This window comes from Neoarthrinium moseri (genome assembly GCF_022829205.1).
Source record: "Neoarthrinium moseri strain CBS 164.80 chromosome Unknown scaffold15_Wmoseri_CBS_16480, whole genome shotgun sequence".
In the NCBI taxonomy this organism is placed as follows: Eukaryota; Fungi; Ascomycota; class Sordariomycetes; order Amphisphaeriales; family Apiosporaceae; genus Neoarthrinium; species Neoarthrinium moseri.
This window is the reverse complement of record NW_026055129.1, coordinates 26,176-47,059: the sequence shown is the minus strand read 5'-3', so window position 1 is coordinate 47,059 and position 20,884 is coordinate 26,176. Positions and strand designations below refer to the sequence as shown.

At 54.8% G+C, this 20,884-nt stretch overlaps 7 protein-coding genes across 7 annotated transcripts; 5 read left to right on the top strand and 2 right to left on the bottom strand.

Moving 5' to 3' along the window:
- Window positions 1–1,442: 1,442 nt before the first annotated feature.
- JN550_005035 (uncharacterized protein) lies at window positions 1,443–3,974 on the top strand (the record flags this gene model as incomplete). The annotated part of the gene is made up of 3 exons (XM_049316618.1): window positions 1,443–1,457; window positions 1,516–2,367; window positions 2,520–3,974. 3 exons carry the CDS (start codon window positions 1,443–1,445, stop codon window positions 3,972–3,974), a joined length of 2,322 nt encoding a protein of 773 aa, XP_049172836.1.
- Window positions 3,975–4,750: 776 nt separating this feature from the next.
- JN550_005034 (uncharacterized protein) lies at window positions 4,751–7,562 on the bottom strand (the record flags this gene model as incomplete). Its single annotated transcript, XM_049316617.1, has 2 exons — window positions 4,751–6,906; window positions 6,959–7,562. 2 exons carry the CDS (start codon window positions 7,560–7,562, stop codon window positions 4,751–4,753), a joined length of 2,760 nt encoding a protein of 919 aa, XP_049172835.1.
- Window positions 7,563–8,616: 1,054 nt separating this feature from the next.
- JN550_005033 (uncharacterized protein) lies at window positions 8,617–10,453 on the top strand (the record flags this gene model as incomplete). The annotated part of the gene is made up of 3 exons (XM_049316615.1): window positions 8,617–8,754; window positions 8,821–9,952; window positions 10,002–10,453. 3 exons carry the CDS (start codon window positions 8,617–8,619, stop codon window positions 10,451–10,453), a joined length of 1,722 nt encoding a protein of 573 aa, XP_049172834.1.
- Window positions 10,454–11,659: 1,206 nt separating this feature from the next.
- Window positions 11,660–12,769, bottom strand: JN550_005032 (uncharacterized protein; the record flags this gene model as incomplete). The annotated part of the gene is made up of 4 exons (XM_049316614.1): window positions 11,660–11,859; window positions 11,928–12,278; window positions 12,331–12,611; window positions 12,675–12,769. 4 exons carry the CDS (start codon window positions 12,767–12,769, stop codon window positions 11,660–11,662), a joined length of 927 nt encoding a protein of 308 aa, XP_049172833.1.
- A 2,803-nt stretch (window positions 12,770–15,572) lies between these two features.
- JN550_005031 (uncharacterized protein) lies at window positions 15,573–17,573 on the top strand (the record flags this gene model as incomplete). The annotated part of the gene is made up of 4 exons (XM_049316613.1): window positions 15,573–16,775; window positions 16,839–16,910; window positions 16,977–17,304; window positions 17,356–17,573. The coding sequence occupies 4 exons, from the start codon at window positions 15,573–15,575 to the stop codon at window positions 17,571–17,573; spliced, it is 1,821 nt and encodes a 606-aa protein (XP_049172832.1).
- Window positions 17,574–18,279: 706 nt separating this feature from the next.
- JN550_005030 (uncharacterized protein) lies at window positions 18,280–19,717 on the top strand (the record flags this gene model as incomplete). Its single annotated transcript, XM_049316612.1, has 2 exons — window positions 18,280–18,492; window positions 18,587–19,717. The coding sequence occupies 2 exons, from the start codon at window positions 18,280–18,282 to the stop codon at window positions 19,715–19,717; spliced, it is 1,344 nt and encodes a 447-aa protein (XP_049172831.1).
- Window positions 19,718–20,456: 739 nt separating this feature from the next.
- JN550_005029 (uncharacterized protein) lies at window positions 20,457–20,877 on the top strand (the record flags this gene model as incomplete). The annotated part of the gene is made up of 2 exons (XM_049316611.1): window positions 20,457–20,518; window positions 20,598–20,877. 2 exons carry the CDS (start codon window positions 20,457–20,459, stop codon window positions 20,875–20,877), a joined length of 342 nt encoding a protein of 113 aa, XP_049172830.1.
- Between the last annotated feature and the right edge of the window lie 7 nt (window positions 20,878–20,884).

Here is a 20,884-nt window from a genome sequence, read left to right as displayed (position 1 = left end):
AGCCCGAGAGAGCTGCTGGGTTTCAATACAAAATCAGACGGGTTTCGGGTTCCGGTGCAGGCCGGCGACACCACCAGGGATGGCAACTATCGAGGAGAATAACCGCCGGACAGCAAGCTTATGATGCAAGGTGATGAGCAGAGCAAGGAGGGCAGATGTGCGGATATGGAGAATGAATGCGAACCGTCCTGCTGGAGCAGTGCTGGAGCAGTTCTGGTGCAGGTGGTCGGCGCTGGGAGGGTTGTCTTGCACGTCCGCGACACTAGTGTGCCTTATCCTTCCTGATGGAGGGGCTTTTCTGGCGGATAAGAGCGCGATCCAAGCCGGAAGACTGATTCTGATGCCTGACAGGGGGGCGCGCGCGCAGAGGCAGACGTGGCGTGTAAGCTGAGGGTACTGTGTAAGCTACAGGCTTCTCGAATCCTTCCCAAAAGGCTGGATGTGCTCGAACATGGATGGAATGCGAGGATAAGAGAGACACTGTGACAGACACCCTGGATGCGCATAGGGACATGTCATCATACCCCGTGGCTCTCCCGGGGGTTTGGCGTGCAGAAGCCGATGGATGGATTTATCAAATCTAGGTTCGAGCCAGCCCCCGCCAGCGGCGTGTTCAGGGGTCTCGAGGAGCTGCCGCCGGCTGCCGCGCCCCGCCGAAGGGCTGCGGGCCAGCTGCGAGGCCTCCGCCAGTCCTCTCAAAGTTGTCCCGGCTCGGCGACTTTCCGAGTCAAGGCAGCACAATTCACGAGTTGGTCAGAAAGAGAAGTCCACCATGTCTGCCTCCTGTCTCCCTTTATTAGTCACAGTGGTAAGTTACAGCAAGCAAGAAAGTATTGGCAAGCCACCCCCCATCCTTTGGCATCTTGTACTACAGATACGTGATCTGCTCCGTGTCCCGTCCCTTGTACTCCGTGTTCGTAGTCGGTTTCGCAGATTGGCTGCTCGGCTGCTAAGTCAGTGGGAACACCCGAAGTGACCAATCGGCTCTACGCGCCCCAAACGCCGGAGTGTGGGTGAATGAGTGCTGTGTGCATGGAAACAATGAGATCTTCTTGTGGCTGATGAGGAGGCTACTGTAGGAGGCGTCTTCAGGCCGTGTGCGCCAAAGGTGAACGGCCAGTTCTGCCAGCCTGCCACCGGACGCGGCTTTGCCACAGCGTGTCGCGGGGGCCGTCAACCCCCACTGTCCAATCACCTGCAAGTAATTATCCAGCACGGCACGATACCGGAGCGCGGCCCCACGACAATTGCCTACCGAACAAGGATTCTCCAGACTTTTTTTTCCTCGTACCTGACCAGTCTTCAATGGTCTGACTACATTGGCGACTCTCTCGCAACGATTCCTCTCCATTGACGGGTCTGCGAGCCGCCCCTCTCTGTATACCTACCAATTGGTGCTGTTCCAAGGTTGCCATGAGACCGGCGACCCTTGATCATCAGCCATGCGTCGTTTCGTAGTACGTACCTGCGTTGATACTTCGTTTCCAGAACATCATCAACTGACGCGATTCACAGGGTATGACTCTGGCGGCCAGAGCCTCGCTCCGGACCTATGCCCTCCCTCATCGGTCCATCAGCCGGCCCATCGCACGCCCATACACTGCGACCTCCCAGCGACGACAAACCGCGTTCCATTCACAGCTCGACAATTCGGCATCTTCAGCCGTCCTCTCCTCCTTCAACACGGCGTCCCAGACGCCCCAGACCCTGACGGAGAAGATTGTACAGAGACACTCCGTCGGCCTAGCCCAGGGCAAGGTTGTCAAGTCAGGCGACTATGTCACAATGTCTCCCGCGAGGTGCATGACGCACGACAATTCATGGCCTGTTGCTTTGAAGTTTATGTCCATTGGCGCATCCAAGATCCATGACAACCAGCAGCTTGTCATGACATTGGATCACGATGTACAGAACAAGAGCGAGTCAAATCTCAAGAAGTACTCCCAGATCCAAAACTTCGCGCAGCAACACGGCGTCGATTTCTACCCGGCCGGGAGGGGTATTGGTCACCAAATCATGGTGGAAGAAGGATATGCGTGGCCCGGTACTGTCACCGTGGCAAGCGATTCTCATTCGAACATGTACGGTGGTGTGGGCTGCCTCGGCACCCCAGTAGTGCGTACCGACGCTGCCAGCATTTGGGCTACAGGACGCACATGGTGGCAAGTGCCGCCAATCGCCAAGGTCACCTTGACTGGCGTTCTTCCTCCCGGCGTTACTGGCAAGGATGTAATCGTGGCGCTATGCGGTCTCTTCAACAAAGACGACGTCCTCAACCACGCCATTGAGTTTACTGGTTCAGAGGAAACTATGGCGAGCCTACCCGTCGATGACCGCCTTGCGATCGCAAATATGACGACTGAATGGGTATGTACGCTTTGCACTTTTTAACCCTCTTTGGCAAGTTTGAAGAAATCAGGAGCTGTGTGGTCAAAAAGCCACACGCCCCATGACTGGCTTGAACTTGTAACCCCCAGAACATACTTCACCACATAATTACTAACTCGGGTTGTTAACAGGGAGCCTTGAGTGGCCTCTTCCCCATCGATGCCACTCTGCAGACTTGGCTGCGTGCGAAGGCAACTTCATCTGCTGTTCTCGGTGACGGCGTTGCTCTGAACCAGTTCTCACACCAGAAGATTGACGATCTCATTCAGAACAAACTCACAGCAGACCCCGGCGCTACCTACGCAAAATCCCTGTATTTGAATTTATCCACACTGGCTCCGTTTGTCTCAGGACCCAACTCGGTCAAGGTTGCCACGCCGTTGAAGGACCTTGAGGCTCAGAACATCAAACTCAACAAGGCGTATCTTGTCTCGTGCACGAATTCCCGAGCTTCCGATCTCGCCGCTGCTGCCCGCGTTTTCAGAGAGGCAGCAGCCAAAGGGGCCCAACCCAAGGTTGCCCCAGGTGTAAACTTCTACATCGCTGCCGCGTCTACTGTCGAACAACAGGCAGCGGAAGAAACAGGTGACTGGCAGGTACTACTAGACGCGGGCGCGCAGCCCCTTCCATCAGGCTGCGGTCCTTGCATCGGTCTTGGTACTGGACTCTTGGAGCCGGGTGAAATTGGGATCAGTGCGAGTAACAGGAATTTCAAGGGGCGTATGGGTTCAACGGAAGCGAAAGCGTACCTGGCAAGTCCTGAAGTCGTCGCCGCCAGTGCTCTTCAGGGGAAGATTGCAGGACCCGGCTGGTATCAAAAGCCTGATGATGTCGATAAGGTCATCATTGGTGAAGGAGATGGCAACTTGGAAAAGGACATCGCAATTAGCATTGAAGAAGCTTTGGAGAAGATCATCGCTCAGGCAGATAGCCTCATCTCCGATGCCGAGGGCGGCGCTGGAACCACAGAGGTAGATGATGGCCCCGAGACTCTCACTGACATTCTGCCGGGCTTTCCAGAGAAGGTCGAGGGAGAGATCGTCTTCTGCGATGCGGATAACGTCAATACTGATGGCATATATCCCGGAAAGTACACATATCAGGACAATGTGTCTGTTGAGAAGATGGCCGAGGTCTGTATGGAAAATTACGACAAGGCTTTTGGTGCTGTCGCCAAGGAAGGCGATATCCTCGTCTCTGGTTTCAACTTTGGCTGTGGCAGCTCGCGAGAACAGGCGGCTACTGCCATTCTGGCCAAAAAGATACCCCTCGTAGTCTCTGGAAGCTTCGGGAACATCTTCAGCCGGAACAGCATCAACAACGGGCTCCTGGGTCTGGAGGTCCCCAAGCTCATCCAAAGGCTCCGGGACACCTTCAAGGCCGAGGACGGAAAGGCGCAGATTCCCACCAGACGGACCGGGTGGAAGATCCTGTGGGACGTGAGGAGGAGCAAGGTCACGGTCACCGAGGGCGAGGGCGGCCAGACGTGGAGTCAGAAGGTTGGCGAAATGCCGCCCAACGTCCAGGAGATCATCGCGAGAGGCGGCCTGGAGAAATGGGTCAAGGCCGAGATCTCGCGGGCTTAAAAAAGATATTGTATACTTGCTGATGTAGTGAAATACCCCATTGTATGGAAAGCAAAATCAAGGATGAAGGGGCTGGATCAAGGCTGACATAAAGTACAGTATAGACAGTGGAAAATCATGGAAATCTTGACATAGAGCAAGAGAAAGAACTACCTGCTTAATGGACACTCGGTCAGCTGAGCCCGCTTAGTATCGCAGGGTACTTCCTACAGTTCGGATCGGGATCTCGTTGAGCTACTTAAACCCAACCGCCCTAATTGAAATCCGAAACCTAACGACCGTAGACCCAGAAGGAGTTACACAACTGGAAAATCTTGGGGTGCAGATTTAGCCAGTGCCCTTTGTGCTACACCGGGGCCTTACACGCGCCGTTCTCATGACTAGGGCTCTGGTGCAGGAAGAAGCAATCTCGCAGGTTATCGGAGATACTGGAATCCTCAATACTTCGTAGGTACGGTGGTTCACTACTTGCGAATCTGTATAAAGAGTCCGTAGGCGCGCAACGCATGCGTGCGCGTGTCTCATCTCTATGTTTACCTCGCTATTATCAAACAACCCCCTAATTGAGGCGACTAGGGTATGAGTAGTTTCAGGTCCACCAAGGTCTAGATACATACATAACATGACACGAAGCCGTCCCGTCCAGCCAGGACCTCTCCGTAGATGCATTTGATTTTCGTTCAAGTTCCGTTGCCCCCTTGTCATGATTGCATGTCACCGTAAACGCCTGGACCGCCGAGAGGGAAAGAAAAGGAGTACCAAGTAAAGCATGACCTCTAGATGCCGAGCCCCTTAACACAAGTCCAGAGAACCACGGGCACAATCACGTTGTCGTTTCCACCGGTCAGGACAGCCTCCGTAAGACTGGCTACGCTGGCGCAGGCGCCCGACTTCGTTATCACCACGGGCAGCGTGTCGAGCTGTGCCGAAGACGGCCACCCGCCGATGCGCAGCCAGACGTACGCGGCCATGAGGCCGAAAAACACCGCCGTGGCGAATGCCACGCTGCCCTCGAGACTCTTGCCGCCGCCCCAGAGCCATTTGCGGTGTCCATAGCGGCGGCCGATCAGGGAGGCCGCTGCGTCACCCAAGCCGACGCAGATGACGCCAGCCACCATGCTTACCTCACGAGTAGGCACCTCCCATCCTTCCATGTAGCCAGACCCCGTTCGGGGCAGTGACCCGAGGGACAACCAGAGGGGGATGGCGCAGCCGATGAGGAGAAATATGTGAGAGATGACCACGGGCCCTCGGAGATCACGGCCATCAACGTACGGTGCGAGGAAAGACGCGAGGGGTTTCGAAAGGGGCGGAAGTTGACTCGCTCGAAGTAGATCGAGGAGGAGGAAGAGAGCAAGCACGATCGAGAGTGCCAGTGCCACGAACGGTGGGTCAACGTAGATGGAAGGGGCGAACATGGCCACCATCATGAAGTGGAAGACTTTCCGCCTAGTGTCCACCTCGTAGATTGGCGAAAGCTGAAAGACGACCAGGAGACCACATGCGATTACCGGGAGGTAGTAGGCACATAGAAGAAGTCGCGTGTTTGCTTCACCGAAAACCCCCAGTCGAAGATACTGGACCCAGCCGAGATCATCTAGCCCCTGGATCTCTGTTCGAGGTGGAAGGCAAATCCACCGTTCTAGGTTGCGGCTCACAACTTGCCACCGGAACCAGGGCAGATCGCCAAAAAGATAGCCGAGCGCCCATCCCACCGGCTCGTATCCATGTAAGGCATGTTTCTGCACAAAGTCTTTAACGCCGAGGAGCTCAACAGGGATAAAGACCGCCCCGATAATGCAGATATAGACGTATAGAGCATACAGCCATTTTCTGGTCGTGGCTTGAGTCTGTGTAAGCGAGAAGAATGCTCGCACAGACGAAGAGGCTGAGCGCTTTCGTCGACCTGACGGTGTATGCGTAGGAGATTTCTTGGACGGTCTATCGAGGGTCGGCAACGTATGTCGGCGTTGATGGCCAAAGACCTGTTGCGTTTCTGGCAAAGTGAATTTGACTTCGTGGCGATCGTCGTCGACAGCTGAGAGCGGCCCATCATAACCAGTCGCATCGGCGCCATCCATCCCTACGGTCCTCACGCGTGCGAGCCCTTGAGACGAAGGGCTTCCAAAGCCGTCACTATCCTCATGATCGTCCACAGCTTCGCATGAGCTGCAGGAGGAGCTATCCATGGAGGCATGGAATAAATCGTGCCGGACTCGTTTCCACGACATGAGGGCAGCAAATATAGAGGAGGAGCGTTTCGTTGGCAACTCGACACGTTTGAATCGCCATTTGGGCACGCGAGCAAGAGAAATCGCCCAAAGTATCACTCGCCTGCACAGCACGAGGATATCTAGACCACCTACCCACAGCATGGCCTTGAGGATGGTGATCTGCGGGGAGTATGCTAACAGTAGCACGTTGAGGAGTGCTACTGATAGAAGCTGGAGCTCTGCAGTCAAGAGACTGGAAGTCGTGAACGAATGCAGAGTCATGCACAGATATTTGTGTAGAGGGTATAGGAGAACCAGGCTTTCGGCCTGCAATGGTGAAAGTTGCGAATTGGTTCCCGGCGGTAGTGATCCAAGTTTGGCACTGTCTGTTTTGGAAAGGAAGAGGGGAATGCATGTTATAAGCCAGTGCAGCGAGCTACACAGTTCGCCCTCCGATAATGCTGGGAACAGAGCGGGCGGGAGAGAACAGAGCGATAGGATGATATTGGGGAGCAGAACTGCTTCGCTGTTCGCCGCGATGAGAGCGGAAACGAAGAGGGTGATGCTCGGGGGGTATAACAGTGGCGCCGGGTCCAGTGATGTGGACACATGAATTGGTATCCTCTGTGAAGGTGACCGATGCCGGTATCCCCAAACGGTCAACCTCAAGGGATAGAGCGCGGCGAGAGCACCTGCTAGGCCAAGGGCGGTGTAGAGCTCTGTGGAGAGCTTAGTAGGAGGTCCAAAGCTCGTTCCTGAGGAAAGCCTTACCTGTATGCCATCTTTGTAATACTGGGCGGACCTGGTCATTGGCTTGGACTAGAGCACCAAGCCCTCCGAGCAATAGGAACTCGGTGAGTCGCCGGACTATTACCTTCATGCGCCTCGTGTAATCTGTGTCTGCCCGCTTCCCCTTGCCTACCCCGAGATCCTTCTTGGGACCCGAGGTGGCATACAACTGCCGTCTTCCATCGTCGTCGAGCGGTGCCGGCGAGGGTAGAGGGGTCGAGGTTCCCGACAGGACCTCGTTGCGCCCACGTAGGCCCTTGTGCAGCTTCGTCTTCGGGGCCGGCAGGCCTTTGAGGAAGTGTTCATCGTCGGCCTCGGTTCCGCTGTCGCTCGTCGGAGTGGTGTCGCGGGAGACGGCCGGAAACGAAGTGCGGCTCCGCGGCTGGTTGCCGTCGAGGCTGGACCGGAGCGCCGAGCGGGCGGTGCTGTAGGTTGCGAAGCGATCCGAAGGCTCCAAGAGCTCGGATTTCTGGCGGTGGTACGGGTGGGGGGACCTCGAGAGGAGCCTCAGGGCTTCATTCTCCTGCTGCAGCTCGCTGATGGCATCTGGTCGTGCTGCTGTCGAAGGGCTCAGATGCTCAGGCATATCGAACCCCCGGAGAGGACCTGGGCTGCGAACCCGGCTGGTGGTTCATGCGAGGGGCGGGCGTGCTGTGCTGTCGCATCTCCCGGGGCTGTCGGGAGGGATGATGGCAGTCGGCGATGTTTCAAGAAGCCATTGCCCACCGGGTTGCGCGCTGGAGGGCCGGTCTGGAGGTTCTCGGGGTGCAGTTGACCTTGGTTGGTGAGCCTGGCGGACTTGGGAAGTCGTGCAAAGAGCAATTCACATGCTTCCGTCCCTTGCAGGCGCAGCACTGGCGTTGTCGTCAGCCTTGGGCGGTGGTCCGTACCGTCCAGGTCCCTGACTTATGGGGATACGAAGTACCCGCCATGCTCACTGGGTACGGTGTGGTACATAGCTTAGCTCGATCAGTGGCTGCATGTGGCTCCCCTATTGGACGGAGGATGTAGCTGCTCTACCCCAACAGCCCGTCATGGTCAACGAGCCACCTTGGCGTACGGATGCAACGGCAACGAGCGAATGGATATGATTTGATATGGTCATGCTCAATAGCGATGACTTATAGTGCCGTTAGAGAAGTTCCAATCTCTCCCAGCACTGTTGCAGGGATCATCTCGCAGATGCAGCTTGAGTCGAGCCATTCAGACCCAGACCTGGCATACGGAAACCCAGGGGTTGTAAGCCGCCTCTTAATAAGCAACCGTCAAGAGACATATTACTTAAGAATGATGTGACTGCATCTGCATGGTGAGGCCCATGTCGCTCCCACGACAAGATTCGGCTCTAGTGTCCTTGGATATACCCAGCGTTGAGCGGGACCTACGGCGCATCCTCCGGCCTGGCCTAGGAATATCACAAACTGTAGGGGCCCGCCTGCAACCTGGAACTCGGAGGGGTCGCTACCTTTGTGGGTTGCCCCACCACAGCCAGTTGCAACGACATCACTGCTTCCAAGCATAAAAGCCACACTTGTCTGCCCAGCGTTGCTTGTCGTATACCACGCAGGAAAATAGTCACGCCTCGTACACGACTCAAAGCCTCTTCAAGCGGCTGCCGGTGCTTTGCTCCTGCCGCAGGCATGCCAGACACTTTGAAACCCGAGGCGGCCGAGGATATGGTGAGGCATGTCCACTACGACAACGAACAACTCAAGCCTCAACACGACGATCGTGAATACATGTCAAGTGCTAGCGACGAGGACCTGAAAGCTGTCGAGGTGCGCTTCCCACTGTTACTTCCCCATTTATGAGTCAAGAAACTACAGTGCTGATTTGCCGCCAAGGTCTCATTTGACCCTACGAATCCATACCGTAGGAAAAGCTCCCTAGTAAGCAATGACGCGGTAATGCCGCAGATGGACCGCCAGACTAGGAAAACGCAATGCCTGGTGCACCAGATCCTGGAGAGCCATCGGCGACGTAGCGGTCACGATAGCATCACCCATGAAAATGGCATGGATCGCATGGTCGAGCCAAAGGGCAAAGGCAAGGATAAAGGCAGCCCCCCAAGGTCCAAAGTCGAGCCAGACAGCGCCGAGAGCACAGATGCCGGGCAGCTTGACGAGAAATCTTGGAAGTCGTCCATCGACAAGACAGGATCCGAACTCGACCTCAACAGCGAGCAACATGCCGAACTCCACAGCAGGCTTCTTACCAAGAAGCAATTGAGTGAGATGGCTTGGGGCGTCCGCGAGTTGAGCAGGAGGCTAGGTAGTGTGCGCCTCAAGTTCAAGGCCAAGACTATCTTCATCCTCACCAAGATCTACGACCAGGAGTTGATACCCAAGACGAGGGAAGTGACTAAGTGGCTGCTGAGCCACGAGCGTGATGTACGGTACACGGTCTATCTTGAGGACGGGCTGAAGGACAACAAGAAATTCGACGCCCAGGGATTACTAGCCGAGACGAGGCAGGCATACATCGACGCTGGTGAGATCGAACCAGACGCGCCCAGAGAGAAGCTTGCCGGCAGACTGAGATACTGGAATGAGGAAATGTGCAGGAAGCGGCCGCACACGTTCGATTTTGTCATCACCTTGGGAGGCGACGGCACCGTATTGTATGCTAGTTGGCTCTTCCAACGCATTGTTCCGCCAGTTCTCAGCTTTGCTCTGGGGAGTCTGGGTTTCATGACCAAGTTCGATTTTTCCGAATATGAGGACATATTGACCAAGTCATTCAGGGATGGTGTGAGCGTAAGTCTGCGCCTGCGCTTCGAAGGTACAATCATGAGGAGTCAGAAGAAAAAGAGATCCATCACAAACGGCAGTGATGAGGACGACGATGAAGCCCACAGGAGACGGGATCTCGTTGAGGAGCTGATCGGGGAAGAGAAGGATGACGAGCATACACACCGACCTGACGGCACGTATGAGATCCTGAATGAGATTGTGGTTGACCGGGGTCCGAATCCGAGTAAGTCGGCCCAGCATCGTCATGATACACGAAGCTAATTTTATCTCAGCGATGTCATATTCTGAGATATTTGGTGACGACGAGCATTTCACATCAGTACTCGCCGATGGTATATGTGTCTCGACACCGACAGGCTCGACAGCATACAACTTGGCAGCAGGGGGCTCTCTTTGCCACCCTGAGAACCCCGTGATGCTGGTGACATCGATCTGCGCGCACACACTATCCTTCCGGCCCATCATCCTTCCGGATACCATCGTGTTGCGCATCGGAGTTCCATACGATGCCAGAACGAATTCATGGGCCAGCTTCGACGGGCGCGAGCGTGTCGAGATGTTCCCCGGCGACTACGTGACTATTTCTGCCAGCAGATTCCCGTTCGCGTCAGTGATGCCGCAGGGCCGCCGGAGCGAGGATTGGGTGAATAGCATCAGCGGCAAGCTAGGCTGGAACACACGCCAGAGGCAGAAGAATGAAGGATACAAGCCTTGGACGGCTTGAGCAAGCGAAACGACCCATCGAGCACACGTAGGGATAGGAATGTCATAGTTGGGAGTTCCGGTGCACGTAGGATGGGATGGATTCATGATAGTTTGGATTACTTTCGCTTGAAAATGTGAAAGTGCTCCTCGAACAGAATGGCAGGGTTACATTGTGCTGCATGGGAGTCTGGAACCGAGGCATCTAGACTGGTAGAGATGGACCATACGCATCTACATTGGGTATGGAGTTACTGTCGAGTTGTGGGATTATGCGAATGAGACGCATGGAAACACAATACCGTCCATCAACGGGCCCGCTGACAAAAACAAATATACGCACTTCCGATCAATCTATCCCCTGACGCTGCCCCCCACCGGCTGGTAACGCATACAAACGTAGTGGCGGTCTGTAACCCGGTATTCTTGGCCTTGTCGCAGCCGCGGCGGGATCGACGCTGCCAACGAGAAATCTGGACAGGCCACTGCCGTCTTGGGAAATGCTTGTTTCATGCACTCACAGGCCGGGAAGCCTTCCCTTCCGGTCTTGTCTCACATCATCTCACATCAATCCCTCTTGGAATGTGGGGGGACTGGCGACCAGGCATGCGCATGCGAGTCTGCACTCGGGTGTGGGGAGGGTTACTTTCATCCCATCGCCTACTCGCCTGTCCCCCATCGGCACCGAGGATTAACGTGACAGTTTGGAGTGGCTGCTATTTTGAGCGCCGAGACAGTATCATCTATGTCTAGTTTCCAAATAGTCACACAAGAGACAGTCATGCGGAAGCGAGAAAATCTCGGGGTTTGTTTTTTTGTCCAGAATCGTGTAAATTGAGGCCGGTCGTTTTTAAGCTGTTTATACTAAGAGTGGCAGACTATAGTAAGCCCCTTTCTAGTTCTGTATGCTGAGCATGCCGTGTGGCTCTCTCCCACCTAACCAATTTGCCCGCTGTCTTTGCCTAGATAGATAGAGAAAATAAAATCTTCATTTTGGACCAGAAAACGCCCGGAAACGAAGACTCGCATGTCGCTCCAATGAAAAACAAAAGCCAAGTGCCGCGTGGTGACAACCCCCGAACCACGCGCCCGCCACATCCCCGTCTTCTTTCCGCCTATGGTATCATCGCTGCCATTGTACAGGAGCCCGTCGAAACAAGTGTCTTTTTCGTAGAGAGCCGAGTAGATTTTGGTATTAGTCGTAATTGATTAAGGGTGTATCGATCGTTTACTCGTCGTCTTCCGAAGTCTCGACGAAGGTCATGGTGATACCTTGAGGGTCGTCAACGTTCAGGTTGATGGCATCGATGCTGGTGGTTGTCTCTCGCTTCTCCTCGGCAGCCTCCTCGCGCCTCTCCTTGGCAGGGGCGACAGCCACAACGGGGACCGACTTCAGGTCGCGGGTCTCAAACTCAGATGTCTGCAGAGCTTCGACAATGCGAGTTAGCATGCCGTAGATAGCTGGTAACTGCATGATTGGGGTCTTATAAACTTACCAGCCGGAACGCCACGGCGGACGTACATGGTGGTCACCTTGGTTCGGCGACGGGGCTGGGATGCGGAAGACTCGTCACGCTTAGCAGCGGGGGTTGCAGCACCAGCTTCAGCACCGGCACGGGCACCTCCTCCAGCGGCGGCGCCGTTGGCGGGTCTGTTGTCGACAATAATACCAACACCGGCACCACCCTCACCAGTGCCAAGCTGAACAACAGGTCCCTTGGTCAAGGCGTTCTCGGCGTACTGGAGGGCACGGTCGAAGCCCTGCAGGTCACGCTTGGCCTTGGGGGACTCTCCCTCACGAGGGGCGATCTCCTTGCCCATTCCTTGGAGTGTAGAGATCTGAGAGGCTAAACAGGGGATTAGCCTAGCTCGGTCTACTTGAGTCTCATTGAGTCCTACCTTGCTGGGACAGAGTCGGGTCGGCAGAAGCAGCGTTGGCGGCGACAACGGGTGCTTCTTGAGTGGCAGCACCGGTGGCGGGTTGAGCGGGTGTAGCAGCTGGGGCAACAGCAGCACCTTCGGCAGCTCCAGCTCCAGCTCCAGCTCCAGCTCCGGCGCCTCCAGCACGTCCGGTGTTGGACTGACCGGTAGCAGCGTTGACAGCAGCACCCTCTAGGGTGTTGAAGAGTTGCGATACATCTTGACCACCTCCGAAAGAGATTTCACCATCACCGACCACCCTGTATATGAATTAGACATCTGTGGAAACCCGGGGGGGTCCGTATATGGCAACCAATACTTACAAGGCAGGGGAGTAAGCACCGAGGTTGATGTTCAAAGGAAGGGCGTAGACCGAGGCAACAAGGCCGGCGGCAGCGACGAGGCGATAGCTAACCATCTTGACTGATTAAAGGTAGCGAATTTGTTTTGTTTGAAAGTAGTTGGCGAGAGAGCTTGGAATGATTGACTAATAGTATAAACAAGCGACCAGCGGCGACCAGCGTAAGAATGAAAATATAGAAACGGAACGAAAGGGTCGGATTCTGGACTCGAGCACAGCTGAGGAACAAAACTGAAAAGATGAGATGCCATGATGAGCTTCATATATGCCAGCGGGTCCGGTCGAGAGCCGCGAAGGCCTGGCCACCGGGGACGGAGGGCTCGCCGCCAAGCTGGTGAGCGAACGGCATGGTGAATCGCATCCCCTGCCATGCCAAGGTGTTTCTGCGACCTGGACCATGATAACAAAAATAACTGCCAGTCCAGCAGGGGTGGCGATTCCTCTGCCCAGACCCTGGCCTTTGCAGGCGGATTGACAGGATAAACAGTACGAGCTGCTCTTGAAACGTGCTGAACCAGCGCCGCTGAGTAGCCTTGCTGCTCGCGTGCGCGAGCTAGTCAAGCTGATGTAGCGTTGAGGCTCTTGGCTGAGGCTGCCAAGTGCAGTGAAGCGTCAATGCGGCACGACGCAACAGCGATACTAGAGCGCATTGTGAGAGCCGGGTGGGTCAGTCATTCATGAGACCTGCCAAGCGTGGACCCAAGCACCAAGACGGATTCCCCTCGGCGCCCAGTGCGTGCGACATGGAAGAAGCTTTCTGGAGGTGCCCTCGTAGAGCTTGTCTTGTCTTGTCTTGCTGTCGGTGGCCTATGAGCATCTCCACCGAGTCACCGACCAGTCTCGCCCAGATGCCCTCCGCAAATGGAGCCGTCTTGGGCCTGGGGTAGAAAGTGGGTATACTTCGAGAAGCCAAGACCCGAGGGGTAGAACCGTAACCCGCCACCTTGATGTTTCAAGAAAGGCACACAACGCTGATAGGGCAATTCATGAACAAACAGCCGGTCAGTCTACGTAACTCAGTCCTTTTAACAATTGCCGGCCGTGTGTTTGGGGTCCATTGTGCATGGTTGATGGTGATATGTGCCACACTAGCAAACCGCCATCCCCAAAGTTGCAGCGAGCTGCAGTGATTAGCGGGATCCCCAAACACCACGATAGCCTGGATTTAGCATATTTGCAGATGCGCTCTTACTTCCAAGACTTTGGACTGCGACGCGACTAAGCCGCGTGCAGATTAATGATCAAACCCAGTCTAGTTGAATACATCGGTAGTTACTACTCTCTGGGGGTGGGAACCGGAATGGATAATCACGCAGGCGAGCCAGAAATACTCACTTACTAGGCATTTAAAGTTGTATTGTTGTTTCTCGCCGTCGTTGAATGGAAAGCTCATCCCATATTGTATAGTAATGATGCAAAAGCCACTGGTTGATCTCAAAGGGCCCCATTTGAGGGCCACAATTATAGAGTAGTAAGTCAAGCATTGCCTAATCACACCAGTACATGTACCCCAGCCTTGGGAGGTCTTGACCAAGATCTACAACCATGTCTGAGTTGGGACGGGCGAAGCAATTGGTGGGTAACTGGTGCCCAAGGATTCTGGTGCTTCAGGGCCAGATCGACGGTCAGAGATGCCCAGAGACGAGACGCATACCAAGACGGAACTTTGGTGGAAGGATCTTGGACAAAATGCGAGTAACCAGGGTCCTTGTTCAAAAACGGGCTTCCTCGACTACGACATGGAGCACCGCCAAGAGATTCGGACATACAGTGGGATTTGTTTGTCGACATTAGAACTCGACGGCCCGTTTGGTTGGCCGTGCAATCGCCAGCATGGACACTGGCTCCATAAGTGCTGTCACCCCCTGAAATCATCTCGGGGCCGTGATGGTTTTCGGGGTCGGGCAATCACGCAAAAGACCGGAGGCGTTTCTTCCTCCGGCATAGGCAGAGATTTGATATGGCCATGGATCCAATTAGGGATGTAGGGATGGAGCGGTAGAGCGCCGCTGGATCGACACGTACATTTGTATGCTGCTGCGGGCTTGGCTGGCTTGGGGCTTCTTTTATTAGCGCGAAACCGACTATACTGAAGCTTAAAGCGGGGCACGGCGTTTCATGCCACACCCTTTGAGATTATCAGACCGAACCCTTAATAACACCCAAAGTCAAGTGGTTCAAAGTGATTACCTGACTATATACGTGGTGGAATAATGGAGAGAAGGATTTGCAGTGAGATTGTGTACCTTTTCGAGGGAGAAACATTCTATGGCTGCCTGCCGGGCGTAATCCTACGTGTTTAGTGACACCAATCAAATGCCACAAGGAGCGGCACAGCCTCTGGGCGTCGCTTGCCCTTTCCCGACGTCATAACTCAACGTTATGGCCATGCAGAATACTATTGTGTGCTCCTGGCCGATTCCACGTAGACATCTGCTCCACAGAAGTGCACAAACAACTCCGCGATGCCGCCCTTTCAGAACCTGTCTGACAGAAAGACTGGGGAGTCGAAAATAGAAGGCCTTCCCTCGGCACAAGGGCAACAGTGGGTTGCTCGCAGGGTTATACTCCGACTAGTATGCCTTCTATGTCTGGTTTGGTATGCGCGGTATCCGCTTGGACTTCTTACCGGCTTCTCGGGGCAGCACTCCCCTCCCGTTACACCCCTTGACAACGTTGATGATCAGCATGGTATGGTTGATTGGACCAAAGTAAGCCCTGCCATAGGCATAGACGTCCGACTTTCGTGAAGTCTTGGCTAAGAGGTGTCATGTAGATTGAACCCAGCGAACAGCTTGCATGGCATTCATGCTATTCAAACTTGTCTGCTAACTTGAAATGTGCAAGACTGACCCTCCCAATGGACTATCACCGTCCCCTCGTGATGGGAAACGGTCATCCCAAAGTGCACATCGCCTTAGTGTTATCCCCAGCCCCAGGCCGCACCGAGGATCCAGCGTCATACGCCGAGTCCCCCCTTATGGTTAATCCAGGAGGACCTGGGGGTAGTGGAACTACTTTTGTGGCTCTCTACAATAAGCAGCTGCGAGGGGCCATTGGCGGTGACCATGATATACTCGGGTTCGATCCACGCGGGGTGGGCGCAACCACGCCAAACGTCAATTGCTTCGAGTCTCCCGATACCACGGGTAGCGGTCCCAATGCGGACCTTTTCAACAGGTTCAGTTGGGTCATCGGCGGCCGCGAGATTGGCCTCGTCAATTCGAGCGACCATGCTCTTGCGCAAAACGCCGTTCGTGCAAAGGCAGTGGGGCAGCTATGCAAGCTCAACTCGGATGCCCAAGGTAAGGATAGTATATTCCACTACCTGAACACTGCACATGTTGCTCGAGATATGCTCTCCGTGATTCAAGCCTGGGATGACTGGAAGCTCGGGTCGTCGAAACGTGCCCAAGCAGCCAAGGCTGGGCGCCATGCGCCAGTGTCAGATCCGTCGCAACATACTCGGATGAACACCGACCCAGATACCCCAACACATGGCACGCAGGGGAAGCTTGTTTATTGGGGCTTCAGCTACGGTACCGTCCTCGGGGCGACCTTTGCTCGACTCTATCCTGACAAAGTCGGGCGGGTCATTCTCGATGGTGTGGTAGATACCGATGGATATGGCGAGGCCGTCTGGATGGACAGCATGGTCGATGCCGACAAGATTCTGGACAAATTCTACACATACTGCCATGAAGCTAGATGGAGATGCAAACTATACCGACAAGGCGACGAAGTTCAGGATATCGCGACCCGATATGAGCAGATCTTGGCTTCACTCCGAACCGAGCCCAAGATCGTGTTCATACCTGGCTTCTATACGCCTGTCATTTTGACAGCTAGTGATGTCCACTCGGCCATGTTCGCAGCTCTCTACAACCCAATTGGAACATTTCCGATAATGGCCGAGTTTCTTGATGCTCTCTGGACAGACCAGCCTGTGTGGGTCTTTGTCACAACACCAGTTCTGTGGCTTCTCTGCGGTGAGGTTCAATTGCCCATACGACCAGATGATTCTACTGCAGCCATATCTTGCAGTGACAGGGTCAAATCCGGTGTGAGTACTTCATCAAAGCGAGCAGCATCTCGCCTCTATGTGGTTTACTGAATGGAGGCCTAGTTTAACGAAACGCTGCCACAACTTCAGTATCGGTTCGAAAAGCTGGCCAAAGTTTCGTCATTCGCCGATGTAGTAAGTTTCCGCCAACTGTAGGTCACCTGCGTATACTGCCTCAAGTGCTAACGGCGGCCTTTGCAGTGGCTAGGACTGAATCTGGTCTGTAATGGCTGGCCGATTGAGGTCCGACAGCCGCCAGACACGAGCAATACCGGGCCGGTTCATGAATCGGCACCCATCAACACGAGCTTCCCCATCCTCGTACTCACCAACACCCTCGACCCCGTCACACCCTTGAGGGCTGCAATGAAGGTGAACCGCCAGTTCGCCAACAGCAGTATAGTAGAGCAGAAGACAGAAGGCCACTGCTCGCTAGCTTGCACCTCTATTTGCATCATAGGGCACATCAGAGCCTATTTGAACGAAGGCAAGTTGCCCCCGGCGCCGCAACTCGACAGTCCCGATACAGGTGAGCGGGCAACTTGCGAGTGCCATGAAAGCCCCTGGGGGATATTTCCAGGCGACGAAAAGGTCGCCTTCGCCGAGCCTGTTGATTATCTTCATGAAGATCCTATTCATGGAGATTGGACGAGGAGCTGGGGCAATCTCCGGCATGGGTTCTTCCAGCAGCTGGTGGGTGATAAGCTTGACGACCGGCACCCTCTGAGGAACCTGGTCACAGGCCAAGTATTGGGCACCGAGGGGGAGTCGATGGCTTCATCGAGGCAATTGAGATGATTGAGAGCAGTGAAAGGTGTATGAGATATTGCTGGCTTTACATTAAGCATTCGAGATCACGAATCCCTGTCGGGAGAAAAGTGACTTTACATGTATTTACAGACAGTCTCCAATCATTCATCACTTATATGCAAGACTTCTCCAGTATGTAGGAGGTGGTTGACTTATCCGCGTCCACATTGGGGTGCAGCCAGCAAAAGTTCCAATGAACACGACCTCAAAACTTGGACTTACATCTGCTGGGGAGTACAGGTGCTTGAACGAATCGTCGGGGATCATGATAAGATCGTACGTTGATGGCATTTCTAATGTTAGCGACTAGGAAACGGCGGGACGTCCGAAGCGGCTGAGGAACTAACTTACAGTACGGACGTGCATACATGGATCGATCACCCAGAGCTCTCAGCCTCGAGGGTCCAGCTTTACAAATTGGCGATGCTGATTGGCTTGCTGAGCTTCGACCTCGGGGCGGTTTGGCCCAATTGGGTGGGGTGTTCGATTCCGCGTCGCGCTAGCGAAAATTTCAGAGAGTCGCAGGAGCTCCAGATGCAGACTGGCTGGCTGTCGGTCATAGTGCATTTCCATCCACTGCCTCGCCCTGAGCGACATCATCCATCCCATCCCATCCCATCTCTCCATCTCCGCTCCTTTCCCTTCGCCGTGTTGTATTGCCTTTTCCCCAGTCTTTCGGGTCTGTAGTTTCAAGATGTCGGCAGGACTCAGAACACTGGCGCCTTTCCTGCGCGCCTCGCGCCAATCCCTCAGAGCCGGCAGCACCGCCAACCCTCTGCAGTACTCCTTAAAAAGATCTCAGAATGTGACGGCCGCCCTGAACATCGCCCGCTCCTACGCCGCCGTCTACGAGCGATCAAAGCCCCACGTCAACATCGGTACCATCGGCCACGTCGATCATGGAAAGGTAAGCAACACCGGAGAGCAGGCGACGCCCCCTGCCGACGCCCACACCATCCCGTGCCAGGTCATGCGTACGGCGGCTTATACATCGAATCTAGACTACCCTGTCCGCCGCCATCACCAAGCGTCAGGCCGAGAAGGGGCTGGCCAACTTCCTCGAGTACGGTGCCATTGACAAGGCCCCCGAGGAGCGCAAGCGTGGTATCACCATTTCCACCGCACACATCGAGTACTCGACCGACAACCGCCACTACTCGCACGTCGACTGCCCCGGTCACGCCGATTACATCAAGAACATGATTACTGGTGCTGCCAACATGGACGGCGCCATCATCGTTGTTGCTGCTTCCGATGGTCAGATGCCCCAGACCCGTGAGCACTTGCTGCTCGCCCGCCAGGTCGGTATTCAGAAGTGTGTCGTTTTCGTCAACAAGGTCGATGCCATTGAGGACCCCGAGATGTTGGAGCTGGTCGAGATGGAGATGCGTGAGCTCCTCACCCACTACGGCTTCGAGGGTGACGAGACCCCGGTTATCATGGGCTCTGCTCTGATGGCCATGGAGAACAAGCGTCCTGAGATCGGCCAGCAGAAGATCGATGAGCTCCTCGAGGCTGTCGACGCCTGGATCCCCACCCCCGCTCGTGACCTCGACAAGCCCTTCCTCATGTCCGTCGAGGATGTCTTCTCCATCGCTGGTCGTGGAACTGTAGCCTCCGGTCGTGTTGAGCGTGGTGTCCTCAAGAAGGATTCCGAGGTCGAGCTGGTCGGCAAGGGTGGTGAGGTTATCAAGACCAAGGTTACCGACATCGAGACCTTCAAGAAGTCATGTGACGAGTCGCGTGCCGGTGACAACTCTGGCCTGCTTCTGCGTGGTATCCGCCGCGAGGACGTCCGCCGTGGTATGGTCATCGTCCAGCCCAACACCGTCAAGGCCCACACCAAGTTCATGATCTCCCTCTACGTCCTGACCAAGGATGAGGGTGGCCGCCACACAGGTTTCCACGAGAACTACAGACCCCAGATGTTCTTGCGTACTGCTGATGAGGCATGTGCCCTGTTCTTCCCCGAGGACGCTGAGGACAAGAGCCGCATGGTCATGCCCGGTGACAACGTGGAGATGGTCGCTCAGCTCCACAACCCCATTGCCATCGAGGCCGGTCAGCGCGTCAACGTTCGTGAGGGTGGCCGCACTGTCGCCACTGGCATCATTACCCGAATCATCCAATAGACAAGCCTAGGAATGCAGAAGGCTACTAATACTTGTACGAGGGAAGGGTTGAGCCGGCAGCTTGCTTAGACTCCGGGCATCATGGGAAAAGGAGTTTATTGAGACACCTGTATATGGTATGATACAATGTACAACACGAATGTTTTTGGGAGCCCCATGTATACTCGAAATTTTGGCTTTCGGCCTCTGGTTCTGACGGCCGCTCTTCCCTCCATCTCCCCTCTACTCCTTCTGTCCATGTCTTTGCTCCTGTAATTTAGAATGCATGAGGAACTCATGGCAATACGAAAGAAATCCAACCAACGTTTTAATCTTCTAGTTGAACGTGAATGTGTGGTGCTGGCAACGTCGTTCTGATGAAATCATACCGTCACGTATCACTGTCATCCTCGAAATTGGCGATGCCTCGTCCGTCGTCCAAACCGGCAATTTCATGCCGTAGGACAGCAACGTTACTCTACCTGTGTGTGCCCTGCCTTCGTGTAGTCCGGTAAAGCACCTATCTCGCACGCGTAGCCAGCGTTTCTTGTACTACATGCTTTCGTAGAAAGGTGCACTATAGTCGAGTTTACACACCCGCCACCAAACTTGTCAGTTTTATATCCGCAGCTGCATTTGAGACATTTCTTACCAGCCCAACTGTTTTTCGCCTGTGTCGCTGTTTCAGTCTCATTCACAATCATAGGGAAATATATTTCTTATTCGCCACCTTGCACACGCAACGACTTCCAAGTCCTCCATGCCTCCTGTAGCGCACCGTGATGCGTCGTCCTATGCCGGTCACTACCTAGCCTGTGAAGAGTAAGTTTGCCGCTGGCACTTGCCCCGCTGGACAAGTTGGCTCCGTAAGAGAGCTGCAGCTGACGATGGATGCCGCCAGACTGGCTCTCCGCGGCGAGGACTTTTGCCACTGGGCGCTGCAGCCCCTGCACAGGGCCGACACGGCGCGTCAGATCGCCTTGGACGCCGAGCTCCGGGACCCGGTCGTCTGGGAACATGAGTGGAACACTTGGCACTATCTCCTCCTGATTGTGGTCGCATTTTGTGTTGTTTCCATCGCCGTGGAGCGGCTGAGGGTGGGAAGTGATGGCGCAAAAAGCCTGGTGAGGCGTATCAGGAGCCTCGGGACTGACAAGGGTGGATGGCGCATATGTGCATGATATGGCG